Source organism: Colletotrichum phormii, assembly GCF_030913505.1.
Source record: "Colletotrichum phormii strain CBS 102054 chromosome Unknown BDP81scaffold_4, whole genome shotgun sequence".
Lineage (NCBI taxonomy): Eukaryota > Fungi > Ascomycota > Sordariomycetes > Glomerellales > Glomerellaceae > Colletotrichum > Colletotrichum phormii.
Window position 1 is genome coordinate 414,381 of NW_026851446.1, and position 15,049 is coordinate 429,429.

At 55.8% G+C, this 15,049-nt stretch overlaps 4 protein-coding genes across 4 annotated transcripts; 3 read left to right on the plus strand and 1 right to left on the minus strand.

Annotated features, from left to right (window-relative positions):
* Positions 1–312: 312 nt before the first annotated feature.
* Positions 313–4,951, plus strand: BDP81DRAFT_390883 (armadillo-type protein; the record flags this gene model as incomplete). The annotated part of the gene is made up of 3 exons (XM_060587470.1): positions 313–663; positions 715–4,191; positions 4,247–4,951. 3 exons carry the CDS (start codon positions 313–315, stop codon positions 4,949–4,951), a joined length of 4,533 nt encoding a protein of 1,510 aa, XP_060448746.1.
* A 1,820-nt stretch (positions 4,952–6,771) lies between these two features.
* BDP81DRAFT_419432 (ribonuclease H-like domain-containing protein) lies at positions 6,772–8,000 on the plus strand. The gene has a single exon (XM_060589775.1). It carries the CDS (start codon positions 6,869–6,871, stop codon positions 7,619–7,621), a length of 753 nt encoding a protein of 250 aa, XP_060448747.1. The 5' UTR covers positions 6,772–6,868; the 3' UTR covers positions 7,622–8,000.
* Positions 8,001–8,228: 228 nt separating this feature from the next.
* BDP81DRAFT_390885 (ribosomal protein L1p/L10e family protein) lies at positions 8,229–9,055 on the minus strand (the record flags this gene model as incomplete). The annotated part of the gene is made up of 3 exons (XM_060587471.1): positions 8,229–8,491; positions 8,561–8,864; positions 8,969–9,055. The coding sequence occupies 3 exons, from the start codon at positions 9,053–9,055 to the stop codon at positions 8,229–8,231; spliced, it is 654 nt and encodes a 217-aa protein (XP_060448748.1).
* Positions 9,056–9,725: 670 nt separating this feature from the next.
* BDP81DRAFT_390886 (putative death-receptor fusion protein-domain-containing protein) lies at positions 9,726–14,792 on the plus strand (the record flags this gene model as incomplete). The annotated part of the gene is made up of 4 exons (XM_060587472.1): positions 9,726–9,820; positions 9,904–11,745; positions 11,805–12,035; positions 12,092–14,792. The coding sequence occupies 4 exons, from the start codon at positions 9,726–9,728 to the stop codon at positions 14,790–14,792; spliced, it is 4,869 nt and encodes a 1,622-aa protein (XP_060448749.1).
* Between the last annotated feature and the right edge of the window lie 257 nt (positions 14,793–15,049).

The window sequence follows — 15,049 nt, forward strand, 5'->3', positions numbered from 1 at the left end:
CGAACTGCAGGCGCGGGCGCGTAACACGCATCGACTATTCCCATCCATCCAATTTCGTCGCAACACCGAGAGCACCAGCTTCATCCCCCTTCTCGTCGCCACCACCGCAACTGGTCTCTAATTCTGCGTGCTCACAACACCTGCCGCATACTTCCATCGTGCACGCGACGCGCGAATATCTATCCATGACTTAGGCCACGCGCGCATCATCGACTCCTGACACGTTCCAGTCGATCGACGACAGCATCGACACATTATCTTCCCCGCTTCACCACACGTCACCTGCCGAGCGCCCACCGAACACCTTCCAAGATGGCGCGTCGTCGCGCTCGCGGTGAACCTCAAGAGGAGGTCGAGGTTGAGGAGGAACAAGGAGAGGAGCTTGCCAGCCTTCAATTCGACGAAGAATTGACTTGGAAGCCCGGAAAACCTATCCCCACAACCGAGCTTCTGAACCGTCTGCAGGCTCTGTCCGAGGAGCTTGGGGGTCTGGACCAGGACACTACGGATGTTGAATCTCTCAATGATGTTGCTCATGCTTTGGGTCAACGCAATCTGCTAGCCCACAAGGATAAGGGCGTGAGAGCGTACGCGGCTGTGTGTATCGCAGACATTCTGCGCCTGTGTGCGCCTGACGCGCCGTTCACCGCGGATCAGACCAAGGTAAGCCATTGATATCGAGCTACCCAGAGCTCTCACTGACGAGTACAATAGATGTTCTTCAATCTGGTCGTTACGCACGTTTTCCCTTCGCTGAGCGACCAAACCCACCCTTATCACAGCCAGCACAAATATGTGTTGACGGCTCTGACCGACGTCAAAAGTATCCTCCTAATCAATGACATCGACGGTGCCGACGACATGCTCCTGAAGCTCTTCTCAGTCTTCTTCGATGGAGTGTCTGGAAGCTCGAACTCGGGTCCAGAAGAGGGTGTCTCGAAGGAGGTCGGCAACACCATGACAGAAATGCTTATTGCCTTGGTTGACGAGGCGTCTGGCATGAACCCCAAGGTCATTGAAGTAATTATGGCCCAATTCCTTAGAGCGGCACCCCCGGGCGGCTTCCAGAGCCGCACAGAGCGTAGCGAGCAAAACGGCAACCAGTCGACCTTGCTGCCGAAGGACGAGCCCCCTGCGTACATCATGGCCAAGGAGATCTGCAATGTGTGTACGGAGAAGATGGTACACTATGTAAGTCAGTACTTCAGTGATGTCATTCTCGACGCATCTCGATTCGCGGCGAAGACGGTTGGAAAATCGCACGAAGACGAAGAGGACGAGGATGCCCCTAGGGGTCCCACCGATGCAGAATTGAAGGAACTCAGGAAGGCCCACTATCTCATCAGAGAACTCTGGCGCGCATCGCCATCAGTTCTTCAAAATGTCATACCACAGGTCGAGGCAGAGTTATCGGCCGACAATGTGGATCTTCGACAGCTGGCCACCGAAACGCTTGGAGATATGATCTCTGGACTTGGTGCTGCTGGACCGCCCCCGCCACCCGTGTTGGACCCTGCTCAGTACCCTCCCTTGCGCTTGGCCGATGAGGCTCCCAGTCAGATCTCCGATAGCGTCCTCACTACACCTCTTTCGCCCCAGTCTTTTGCGCAAACTCATTCTTCCGCATACAACCATTTCTTGGGCAGGAGGAACGATAAGACGGCGACCATTCGAGCAGCTTGGACCAACGCTGTCGGTTACATTCTGGCCACCGAAGCAGGCGGAATTGGTCTCAGTCGCGAGGAACAGTCCGAATTGGTGAAGCATCTCGGAGAGAAGCTCAACGATGGAGACGAAAAGGTCCGGTTGGCTGCCGTCAAAGTGATGGAGCTCTTCAGCTTCCGCGACTTCATCTCCAAGCTGGCTGCGCCAGGCGGCGTGGATAAGGACGGCTCTGTTCTCAGCAGTCTTGCCGATCGTTGTCGAGACAAGCGCACTGCTGTTCGAGTCGATGCAATGACGTTGCTCGCGAAACTCTGGGCCGTTGGATCAGGAGAGCTGGCTGCTGGACAGGAGAGCGTCGTTGCCGCCCTTTCTGGAATTCCATCGCGCATTTTCAACGCGTTTTACGCGAACGACTCCGAGCTCAACATCCTCCTTGATCGTGTACTCTTTGAGTGCCTGGTACCTCTGTCCTATCCTCCCATTAAGGCGCCTAAAAGTACCAGAGGGGCGTCCCAAAGCTCTCAGAACGCAGGCGTTGCTGACCAGGACCGCATTCGTGCGGAAAGAATTCTCCTCCTTACCCAGTCTCTGGATCAAGCGGCGAAGAGAGCCTTCATGGCTATGCAAGGTCGGCAACCTCAGTTTGCCCAGGTGCTTGAAGCCTTTGTCAAGCAGTGCGAGAGCTACAACGGAGGTGTGATTGACGACAATCGCTCGAAGGTCACGGCGAACCTGGAGAGGACAGTGCAGTACATCGTACAGTTCTTCCCAGACCCTTTCAAAGTGAAGACCGACCTCCAGAAATTCGCCAATGCGAATGACCGACGCGCCTACCAGCTCGTCAAATTCTCAGTCAGTGCCGAGAGCGACTACAAGACGGTTCGACAAGCCATCAAGGAACTGGTCAAGCGCACCAATGCAAGCCAGAACTCGACTGTCCTGGACACGCTTTTGCCGCTTCTCTACCGGTCGGCTTGCTTGTTGTTCAACCGCAGCCACCTTGCAACGATCCTCGATTACTCGAGGAACGATAAGGACGGCCTGGGCTCCGTATCCCACGAGATTCTCAACGAGATCTCACAGCGCAACCCTGAGCTTTTCAAGACCCATGTGGGAGGGCTGTGCAAGGGTCTCGTCGAGCAAGCTCCGACGGAGACGAACGAGAACGACTCCAACGTTGTCGATACCCTGAAAGCTTGTGCCTCATACTCGAAAAAGTACCCAGAAGAGATTCCTCAAGACCGAAAGTTTTCCCAGGCGCTTGTTAGCTACGCTTTGTATGGACGGCCCGTGAAGTCTGCCAAGTATGCCATCAAGATTCTCCTGGCCAGGGGCGACGACAAGGGTCTGGTCAGTGCAACCAGCTTGTTGGAGAAGATCATGGAAGACTGGACCTACGGCTCATCGCACTTCCTCAACAAGCTTCAATCTGTCGCACAGCTGGAATTGCAAGTGCCCAAGATCACCCTCGATTCAGACGACGACATCCTCAACATGACGGTGCAGCAAATTTTGCTCAAGGTCCGAACAGACGCAACCGACAAAGACCCCGAGTGGGTGGATAACGCCAGCGTGGACGAGGAGTTGCAAGCGAAGTGCCTGTCATTGCATATTCTCGTCAACCGACTGCGTAGTATGGACGATGTCGAAGAGGCCAAAGAGAAGGCTGTACCTGTTTTCAAGCTGCTCAAGACATTGGTCGCAAAGAGAGGAGAGCTCTGCAAGACGAAGGATACGCCCAATCACCACAAGTCGCGACTTCGCCTGCTGGCAGCTCAGCTGTTGCTGAAGTTATGCACCATCAAGCATTTCGACGATTTCCTGACACCGGCTGATTTCAACCGTCTCGCGTTTACGGCGCAGGATACCGAATTGACTGTCCGCCGGGGCTTTATCGAGAAACTCCAAAAGTATTTGGTACAGAACAAGCTTCGGACACGCTTCTACACCGTCATCTTCTTGACGGCATTCGAGCCAAACAGCGATCTGAAGCAGCGCGTTGAGACCTGGATTCGATCTCGGGCTCGCGCACTGGAGGCGAGTGAACAGCGCCCTATGGAGGCGATTATGGGGCGACTCATATCTTTGCTGGCTCACCATCCCGACTTCAACAAGCCAGAGAATATTGACGATGCCAGTGAGGAGGAATTGAGCTCCTACGCCAGTGACCTTGCGGACCATGGCCGCTATATTCTGTACTATCTCACAAATGTGGCAACAGAAGACAACCTGGGACTCATCTACAAGTACGCTGAGAGGGTAAAGCAGACTCGCGATGCCATCAGCCCAGAGGCGAGCGAAAACCTCTACATTGTCAGCGATTTGGCCCAGGCCGTTGTAAGGAAATGGCAGGAGAGGAAGAATTGGAGTTTCCAAGCGTTCCCGGGTAAGGTCGGCCTGCCGATCGGCCTCTACACTGCGTTGCCTTCACACCAGGTTGCCCAGGAGATCGCCGAAAAGCAGTACCTGCCGTCAGAGATTGACGAGAAATTGGATGGTCTCTTCAAATCAATTGATCGAAAGAAGGTAAGCTAATCCCCTCTCCCATGTCCTTTGGACTTTTGGGCTTACAAAATTACAGAAGAGAAAGTCCACAGATGATCGCGGAGACCATCATCCTGCCAAGAAGGCAAGGTCAGCCCCGAGGGTCAAGGAGCCCAAGGCACCAAGGGAGCCAAAGCCGAAGAAGCAGAAGGTCAAGAAGCCGGCGAAGGTCAAGGCCCCACGCCGCGAGTCTGACATCCCGTTGGAAAACCGGAGACGCAGCGGTCGTGCTGCTACGACTACTGTATCAAAGTATACCGAGCGCGACTCATCTGACGACGACCGTGAGATGTGGGATGGTGTCAGCAAGTGGACGTACGAGAATGAGGATGGAGAACAGACGGGTGAGGAGGTGTCGGACGATGATGACGACTCTTCGGTTCTCTCGGAACCCCATGAGGAAGAAAATGGCGAGGAGTCTAAGAAGCCAACAGCTGCTGCGGACGACAGCGGTGATGACTCCCCTTTGTCCGAGGTCGAGGACGTTCCGGCAGAAGAACCAGAGAAGGAGGAAGTTGAAGCAGATGACGAGGAAGAGCCGGAAGAAGCTACGCCACCGCCCAAATCTAACGGACGGAAGGGCAGGTCGGCAGCAGCAGCATCGAAAGCAGCAGCCAAGACTAAACTGCCAGCCCGACCTGCAGCCAAAGAGAAGCCTGCCCCGAGAGCGACGAGGACGTCGGCGCGGAGCACGCGTGGGAGGGCCGCCCAGGAGTCGATGGATATCGACGAGAGCGACTGATTGAGGGCAGGAGTGTACAAAAAGTTTCATCTTCATTGTTGCGGGTGCGTTTCAATTGGCTTTAGGCATGGCTATATATTGGCTTACGGGGGATGGATATCCCCTGCGGTGGTTGGGTGTTTTGCGTGCGCCGCCTGCGAATGCAGCTGAATACATCATTTGCAATTGCTATGTACTTTCGTTTCCGTGCTTTCTGTTGAAACTGTCAATATACCCATGCTGCTGAAATAGTCGAGCCTGTGTGTCATTCTGTGTATCAGTACGGAGTAATTGATGAGATTCTTACTTATTCGAAGTCGTGGTAGGCAATCTCGTGGTAGCACCTGAATAGTAGCTCACATTGGTATGTCGTCCTTCAAGGTATCCGTGCTTCCTATCATTTACTCAACAATCTCCTGCACAGAATAAGGGAGCCCCTGAATCTGCGAGGCACAGCAAGCTACCTAGTCAAAGTAGCTCTAGAATCGACTGACGTAAGGTGCCTATGAGCTTTATCGAAGCTCCGTAAGAGACTACAAACAGCTTTGGGCGAAGCATGGCAAACGCGGTCCTCAGCACTGTCAGGACGGGAAGCTGCAACGCCAACGAGATGGATTGTGTTGTTCTCTCTTTTTTGTCTTCCTTCTCTCCAATTTTCTTTCTCCTTTCTACATGGCATGCCTATCGAAGCGGACCGGGACGAACGGGGGTTGAGACATTGCTGTCGATACTTGACCAGGGACGCAAAAAGTTTCTGTCCGGAGGCTGACTTCCATAATGAAGTCCGGATGGCAAGGCACTACTCAAGGCAGCTGAGGTCATGTGGCCAAGATGATATGCTTTCGGAAACTGCTAATCGTGCCATGGCCCCTCGACTCCTGATTCCGAATCCCTACACCCGCGCCAACGGGTGCATATGAGCCAAACGAGCATATTGCCCATTCAAAAAAAAAATCCATAGGTGACTCAGTATATCTAAAACCCCAACTCTTCTACTAAATAGATCTTACCTTAGAACAATCTTGCCATAGGTCTTCTGTTGACCATGTTGTCGCAGCGCCACACGTGGCGCTGCCGATTACTGCCGTACGATACCGCTTTCCACAAGCCGATTACCCGTCTTGTACGGTATATACATATGACCCTCATACGGATCTTCCACTTAGAGGAATCAAGCCACTTTCTACTATACATGTCTTCCACTTGCTACCTCGCTTTGTGATACATGTTGATTCCTAGTTTTCTTAGAATTTGAACACTAAGGATTAGCTCAAGAGGGCTACCTTTGTTCGTTTGGGTGGTTTTCGTTTGCACGGGTGGTGTGTTCGTTTGCTCGTTGAGCACCCGCTGGCGTGGGTAAGTAGGTTCTCCCCAAGGTTTCATCAAGCTTACCTCCGCCCAGTCATCCCAACTTCAAAACGAAAGCTCCCACCACAAGCTAGAAGAGCTCGAGCTGCCTTGCTTGCCTGCCGACTACAATCTGCCATCTTTCATCGTTGGATCTCATCGGATTGCTTGCAGTGCCAAATGTTCGAGCCGGAGATTGACTACCTCGAGCTGCCCAGCGGGCGAATCATCACCGTTTGCGCAACTCACCATCTGGTCACCTGCGGAAAATGCTGTTTTGACTTCAGCCTCGACTTGGAGGGCGATGAATTCGACATTTACTTGGACGGGTATGGGGAGGAAGGCTCTCCCTCTCCTAGGTATGTCAGCTTCGCTCAGGTTGCGAACAGCCGGTTCGACCGTCCCGAGGGAACTGTTGCGAGCGGATCTCGGGGACGTTCAGCACGCTTACAGTCAACTAGGGATGAAGAAGATGGCGACAGCAGCGATGGTCCGCCGCCCCTCATCGACGACGATGGTCCGCCGCCCCTCATCGACGACGATGGTCCGCCGCCCCTCATCGACGACGATGATCTGACCTCCACCACTCGTATGGGGGAAGGCCCGAAGATAGCTTCGGGCCCCAGCCGCGTTCCCGAGAGAACCAACTTCTCCGGCACGTTGTTTGCCACAACGTTCAACCCCCAGTACAGCCCGGAGACGATGTTGCCCTTGGAACCCAAAGACCTCTTTCCCCCGACCATCTCAATGATGGCCTCGCCACCTGCCTTTCGCTTCATCAACCGCTACAACACCACGGAAGCTCTCATTTACACCGACGGATCCTGCCTCGACAACGGCGACGCCGAGGCCCGCGGCGGCTACGCCTTCTACTTCAAGCCGGTCCGCGGCAGCGACAAGAGCGGGCTTGTGGCTATGAAGCTCGAGGACAAGGGGCTGGACGGCCTGACGTACCGCCACACCAGCAACCGCGCCGAGCTGCGCGCCGCTCTCGCCGCGCTCCGGTATAAGTCCTGGTGGAGCGAGGGCTTGAAAAGTCTTGTCATCGCCACCGACTCGAGCTACGTCGTGAACAGCGCTACCGACTGGGCGCGCTCGTGGATTAGCAAGGGCTGGCGAACAAGCCGCGGCGAAGGCGTGAAGAATCGGGACCTGTGGGAGGCTCTGTTGCTCGCCGTCGAGATGCTTCACGATCACGGCGTCAATGTCCACTTTTGGCATATCCCGCGCAAGTTCAACAACGAGGCTGACAGGGCTGCCAAGGACGCGGCTTTGGTTCTTGATGCTTGCGACGTATTCGGTTTTGGTTTCATGCAAAGTTATGATTGGGGCTCTACTCGATAACTTGACGGTTAGCCCTTCCCCGCCCCCCATCGTACCCATTACGACGAGCTATCTTGTTGTTGCTTTCGCCACTGAGAACATCAAGCCATGTATGGAGTTTGGCAATCCTGTGATTTCAGGCACTCTTACCTTGTACTATCAGAAAAGAAAAAAAAACATCAATCTTTCGCGTTTCCCCTACCGACACTCCGAGCGTTGTATGTATGGGAGGATGTACGGACTAACGGTTAGTTATTTGGCAAGGAGCCAGCCCCTTTGTGTGTATGTGAGCAAGTGTCCGGCACCGCGTTGAGCAATCAGGCCTAGACTGGAGCTTGGCAACCCCATGTTGACAAGCACTGTTTTATAGATGTCACGGTTCACTGATGCATATTGAGACATGTTTAATGGTTTGGAAAAGGATGATTTTGTATTGACAGGCTCCTAATCCATGCGCAGAGCTTCCTATGAAATGCCCATGAACAAAGTTGTTCCCGCCTTTGGGTAAATCGTTACGCGAATAAGCACTTAAGCCATCGACATAACCAACCCGAGCGGTACTCTATACCCAGTACAAGGGCCCCCCTCGCAAAGAAACACCAACACAAGTCCCAGAAGAGGGCTGCGCTTAGTAGAGGCGCTTGGGGGGAGACATGGAAGCCTTGATGGTCAAGCTTCCAACGTTCTGCCAGCCCTTCTTCAGCAGGGAGACAAGGTAGTTGATGGCCAACATGATGTTGGCAATCAGCTGCTCCTGGGTCATGCCGACGTTGCCGACGGCGACACCCATGCAGAGAACCTTCTTCAGCTGGAACTTGATGGTGGACTTGACCTCGGTGATCTTGCCAGAGAGATCGTCGGCGTGGGAGACGGGGGTGGGGAACTTGCCGGCTGTATTGAATGTTAGACAGGGCCAGATTTTTTTTTTTTTTTTGATATATGTCGTGGTGGTTAACATACCCTTGGACAGACCGGGACCCAAGAGACGGGGGATCTGCTTGATCAAGGTCTCGGAAGCGACGAAGGCGTCGTACTTGCGAGCGAGCTTCTTGATGAGCTTCTTGTTCTTGTTGAGCTTCTTCAAGTCGTCGGCGGACATGGCGTCAACACCGCCGTGCTTGGCACGATCGATATCGTGCTGGTCACCGAGAATGCAGATGCTCATGTTGGGGCGGGGGACGACCGGCAGGCGGACGGTGCCGGAGAAACGCTTGTCACGCTGGGGGTCATAGTTCTTGAGGCCGATCTGAAGCTCGACAGACTCCTGTGAGGGGTATTAGCTTTGTGTTTCTGCTTCTGCTTTCGGTCGCACGAATATCGCGCTCAATTGAAGGGGCGCTCAATTGGGGACTGGAGGGTAAAACTGACAAGGAAGTTGCGCTTCTTGGTCTCGAGAGAGTACTCGAGCAGCTCAGAGACCTGAGTGCGGACGTTGGCAACCGTAATTTTCGACATCTTGGCGATATCTCCCAGTAATCTGGTGCTTACGGTAGATGTTGGATGATGATGATGATGGGGTTGAAGGGGAAAGAACAGAAGGCGACACGAATTTTGGCGGGGCGCCTCTTCTTTTTCACAATTAGGGCAGGGAAAAAGTTTGGCCACACCACCCGTGTGTGGGTGGAGTGGACCGTGCGCGCGACGTTCCAGAAGATGCAGGCGATTGGCTGAATGTCACTGGGGCTAGCGGGAGACAGCGCCAAGATTAAAAAAAAAAAAAAAAAGGAGAAAGAGAGAGAGAGAGTCGGGACCCTGGCGCTTTGGTGCCCCGCGATGAGTCCTCGCCGGCGCGCCGAGTCAATGCTGTCAGCCGCTTGCTGAAATTTCGTGGTACCTACTCCGTACATTATTCCCTGTGTCCAATACATCCAATAGTACCTTCAGCGACGAAGCCTTCCCGAATCGGAGATTCTTATGTAAGATCCGGAGCGAATCAGGAATTTGGGTGCACTCGATTCCGTTACTTACACGCCGAGTTGAAGACACGACAGACGAAAGAAAAAACACACCCCTGTTACTCACTCGGCCAGCACTCATTCGCTTCGCCGTTGCCCCTCGGTGCCCCTCATTCTACCTTACCTTACTCCCAGAGTCACTCGCCGGGTTCGCCAATTATGAGATAGCGATGAAGCAGGATACCGTTCCCCAGTACGAGAGCTTCGTCAACCCGACTGACCTGCTCAAATGGGTTGAAGAGCAGCCCGAGGAATCGTGGATTTCGTAAGAGTTCCCCCCCCCCCTTCATTACCCCTCCAAGATGTGGTCCACATGTAATAGTTCGTTAACATCATTTGTGCCCGTAGCATCGCGCAAAATGTTTTTGACCACCTCCTCTCCCTGGCCGCTCAGCCAAAGGGAATCTCGGGCAACGCGTGCGTGAAGCTCTGCGGATTTGTCGAGCAAAGCTCAAAGTCCGATAAGCAGGCCCTGCGGCAATGGGCCTTCTCCAAAGAACCCAGCCTAGGCCTCTTCAACTTCTTCATCAAATGGAATGAAACGGAGCAGCACCGGTCCATGAAGTTGGTCCTGGACCTGCTCCCCTCGCTCATTCGCCGCAACCCCGACCATGCCGTCTCCGAGCTGGTCAAGACGACCATCTTGGATACCCTCATTAACATCATCGGGCCGCAGTCTACCAAGCCTCTGGTCAAGTCATCGCTGAAGGCCATGGACTACTTTGCCGGCAAGTCCGTCTTTAGCGTCGACGATATCGCGGCAAGCTATAGGCGGACGCAGCCCGAGTGCAGCTGGGCGTCGGACATTGCCCTGTGGGAGGACTTTTTCGGCCAGATGCTTGACTGGATGACTATGCACTACGTGTGTCCGACCACGGGCAAGTTCATCGTGACTATCTTCAGGGCACTGAGACAGCAGTCTTTAAAGACACCACAAGCTGCAGGCGCCGAACAGTTCAGCGTCGAAACGTGGCTTCGCTGGGTACAGGCTGCCATTGCCAAGACGCCGTCTCTACTCGAGGGCATCAAGACATATGTTTTCCTTCCGTTATTCAAGGATGACCGCAAGGACTCGGTCCAGATCCTGGAACAGATCAACAGCATGTGGTCTACCTCTGGCTCGGCCGTGGCAGAACTAGACACTCTGGCCCAGCTGAACCTTGCCGTGCTCGAGGTCGGCAAAAAGGTAGGCATGGTCGAGGAGCCTGGTGCCATTTACAAAGAGGAGTCTTCCTCAGCAGTAGTCCTGGAAGAGGCCGTGCTCGAGAGAGTCTTGTCGCATCCTTCCCATGAGCTCCGCTCGCTGGCGCTGTCCCTGATCGTCGCCTCCCCTTCGACAACGAGGCCTTACTCACCAGTGGCCCTCCGCCTGCTGCAAGCCCACCTCCCTACGTACTTTTCAGAGTCGGACGCAAAGTTCCGCATGGAACTGCTGAGCAAGCTCAAAGACATGTTCAAGCGCAGCAGAGGCGCAATCTTCATCTTGCACAAGAGCTTGGCCCGTCTCAAAGCCTTTGACGGCGCCGCCAAAGGTGCGCCAAAGGCCCCCAAGGCGCCGCCGAAGCAGGCGAACCACCGCACCAACATCTTGCGCTGGCCCGAGGACAAGCTTCGCGTGAGCTTGAAGCAGCATGAAGACTTCTTGGCGTGGTATATCGCCTTCTTGCGGTCGGAGCTGATTCCCACGGCTTCTTTCCAGCGGCACTTCACCGCGCTAAGGGCCGTCGCCTTTATTCTCAAACTCGAAGCCGATGCTGGCAAGACGTGGGAGACGGAGGAGGACGAGACGCTCTTCTTCAACCTGTTTGACGGAAAGTGGACGCGCGCGCTGCTTGACCTCATCATGGACCCCTTCGATGACGTTCGTGAGAACGGCACCTCCGTCCTCAAGAGCTTGTTCGCCGACAAGCGCTTCAAGTGTCTCGTTGGAACTCAGGGGGTCTCGCCGACATTGGAAGAGTTCTTGTCAAGAGCCGAGGATGTTGCACGGAGAACGGCACGAGCCGATCACGCTGATGGTGTCGCTCGAACGAACGAGCTTCTCTTTAGATTCTACGACGGTAGGGAGGCGCAGATTGCACATATCTCAAAGTTGATGGACCTTCTCGAGGGCAAGCTTGCCTTTGCAGAGGCCGACCTGGGCAATGCCGTTCTGGAGGCGCCGGTGCACGGCTACTTTGCTTCTCTCCGGTGGGTGCATCAAATACTGCGATTCGTTTGAAAGGAGTTGTGGACTGACCAAGAATTAGGTACATCTGGCAAGCTGCGGCTGACATGAACTTTTCGCCGTCCGAGATGGAGGCGATGACTACCCTACAGAACCGCATTGTCAAGTGCTGTCAACGCATCTGGGCTGCGGTCAGGGACATCCTGTGTGACGACTCACCCGAGGGCCACTTGCCTCAGGAGCTGGAAGATCTAGAGGGTCTCGACACCAAGGACTTGCTGAGCTACAGCTTCCGCGCCATCCATGAGTCTAGGTAAGAAATAGAAGAGCTTCTACCACATGATCTATCCCAGCTAACATTTTCACCAGTGCTCTGATGCGAGTCATGGTGCTGCCTCTCAAGTCCAAGGCCAAGGAGGGAATCCTACAACCCTCCACCGACCTGTTCACAACCGTCGGATCCTTAACCTTTGACCAGCTTTCAAGCCTCAGACACCGCGGCGCCTTCAACACAGTCTCGCTGTCGTTCGCAACCTGCTGCCAGCTGGTCAAGCACCTCGACGACCCTCAAGCAGGCCACGAGAACGGTGAGACCCTACTCGACGTCTGGTACAGAGGAACCAAGGAATGCATCTTTTCCCAAGCGTCCACCACCCGCCGCTCCGCCGGCATCCCCGCCATGATCACAGGCATCGTCTCCGCCAACGCGGCCCAGCCCTCCTTTGACGTCGTCATCGAGGAGCTCGTCGCCATCGCCCGCAAACCCGCCTTCAACTCCGAGTCGGACGGCTCCAAGCTGCCTCAGGTCCACGCCCTCAACTGCCTCAAGGACATGTTCAAGAGCTCCTTCATCACCCAGCTCGGCAAGTCGGCGCCTCACATCCCGCAGTGCCTCGACCTCGCCGCCGGCAGCCTCAAGTCCGAGGTCTGGGGCATTCGCAACTGCGGCCTCCTCTTCCTCCGCTCCCTCCTCGACAACCTCTTTGGCACAAACGAGAGTAAAGCCACCCTCGAGGCCGGCTGGGACGGCCGCACAACCCGCCTGCAGTACCACAAGTTTCCCATTCTGCCCTCGGTGCTCTTGAACCTCCTCCGCTCCGGCCGCGAGGTCATGAAGCCGACGACGCTCGGCAGCACCATCGCCGCCGAGTCCGTCTTCCCGGCCCTCGACATCATCCGCCGTGCCGGACCCCCCGACGCCTCCCGCGACGAGCTGTACGGCCTCGTGGCGGGCTACCTCGCCAGCCACGTCTGGCACGTGCGGGAGATGGCCGCCCGCGCGCTGTGTTCTTTCTTGTTGAAAGACGACGACTGGGTCCGCCTCGCCGAGGCCATCATCAACGACTCCCTCGCCGCGGCGCCCGCGAGCAGGAACAATCACATCCACGGCGGCCTGCTGACCGTCAAGGCAGTCTTTGAGCGGCTCGCTGATGTCTCGCCCCAGAGGCTGTCGTCTGGCCTCCCGCGCGTGGTCTCGATCCTCACTGATCTGGAAACCAGCGCGTCCGACTCTTTTGCCTCCTGCCCAGACATTCGCGCCGCCTACCTTGAAGTCCAAAACCTCATCTCCCTCTTCACCCTCTCTCACCCCTCGTCATCGCCATCGCAGAGCGCTGCTTCCTCCACAATCTCACAAACCCCACAAAGCGCCCTCCTCCGCACCCAAATCGCCATCGCAGCAGTCCACGCCGCCCAACCCTCCCCCTCCCCCTCTACCTCCCTCCGCGAAACCCTCATCTCGACAAGCACAAGCAGCGTAGAGACAACAATCACAACCCTCGAAACCCTCGCCTCCGTCCACCACCCGCGTCTGTCCCCCGAGCAAGCAGCATCCTACGCCGCGCTCTACACCGACGTAGCCCGCTCCGCAACGCACCCAGACTCCTGCGCCGCGGCCCTCGTCAACCTAACAGAGGTCCTCGACCAAGTCCTGGCAGCAGCAGCCTCACAACTCTCAAACCTCCTCCCCGCCGCCGAGACCCTGACACAGCTCTGGCAAGACCTCCTCGCGCGAACAATAAACCCAAACCTCTCCAACGCAATCACCCGCGCCAGCGGCCCCATCATGGCATCCCTCGTCTCTCAATCCCCCATCGCCTCCCCATCCACCGCGCAATCCCTCCGCGGCTGGGGCAACCTAATGTCCTCGGCCCTCCACGACTCCCGCCCCTTTGACACCCGCATCGCCGCAGCAGCCTCTCTCGCCTCCTTCTTCTCCTCCTCCTCCTCCTCCTCCTCCTCCTCCTCCTCCTCCTCCTCCTCAACCACCCCAGCATCTTCAACCAGAGACCAGCAGCAGCACGACGACGCAGCGGCACCCCTCCTCCCCGTCCTCACAGCCCTCTACGACGCCCTCAACGACGACGACGACGAAGTCCGCGACCTCGCCTCCCTCTCCGCAAAACACATACTCGCCCGCCCCCTCGCGCCCATCGACGCCGCCTCGGCGCTGCTATCCCACATCTCCGCCACCCACCGCGCCAGTCCCGCCCTCCACGCGCTCCTCGCATCCCGTCTCACGGGCCAGGTCCAGCAGCAGCAGCACGCCTCAGACGAGACCGACACCGCCAACAACAACACCTCCCAATGGACCACCACCACAGCAGACTCCCAACTCGCCTCCGCCCTCCACTTCGACGACTCCCTCTTCGCAATCGAAGAACAAAACCTCTTCATCGACGAAGTCCGCGAATCGAAGCGCTGGGCCGCAGTCCTCCAAGACGTCTTTTCTTCTTCTTCGTCTTCTTCCTCTTCACCTACAGTCTCCACGTCAACAGCCCACAAAGCCCTAACAACCTGGACCTCCACCGGCCTAGACGCCCTCCTAACCCTCACATCCCAACCCGACCACTTAGACGACGGACCCCTAGGCTGGACATCAGACCCAGACGTCTACGCAGTCTGCGCGCGCGTCCTCCTCGCCGCGGCGGCGCTCGTTCAAGTCGGCTCCGTCAACGCCGTCAACGGCGACGACGGATCCGAGGCGCTCAAGGAAAAGTTGGTACAGTTGCGGAGCGTGGGTCAGCGGGGGAGACTTCACGGATTGTTGTTGGAGATGATGGATACATGATTTTCCGTAGAGTTTTGTCATTCACATCAAGACGGGATGATGACGTGAAGGACAAAAAGCATGGCTTAGCTAAATGGGGGGGGGGGGGGGGAAGTTCAAGTTCGTTTAGATGCTTCGTGTACAAATGCTTTGGAAAAGGTACATGGAAAATAGACATGAAAAAAGATAAAAAAGTAAATAGAAAAGGCTATAAAAGGAAGGCTAAGACGCCCCGAACGCCGTTTGGATGCTCATTCGTCATCTCCGTTCCGCCTACA

What these genes read in the sequence shown, in the direction of transcription:
- BDP81DRAFT_419432 (XM_060589775.1), top strand. Translation starts at nt 6,869, where the DNA reads ATGGGGGAAGGCCCGAAGATAGCTTCGGGCCCCAGCCGCGTTCCCGAG.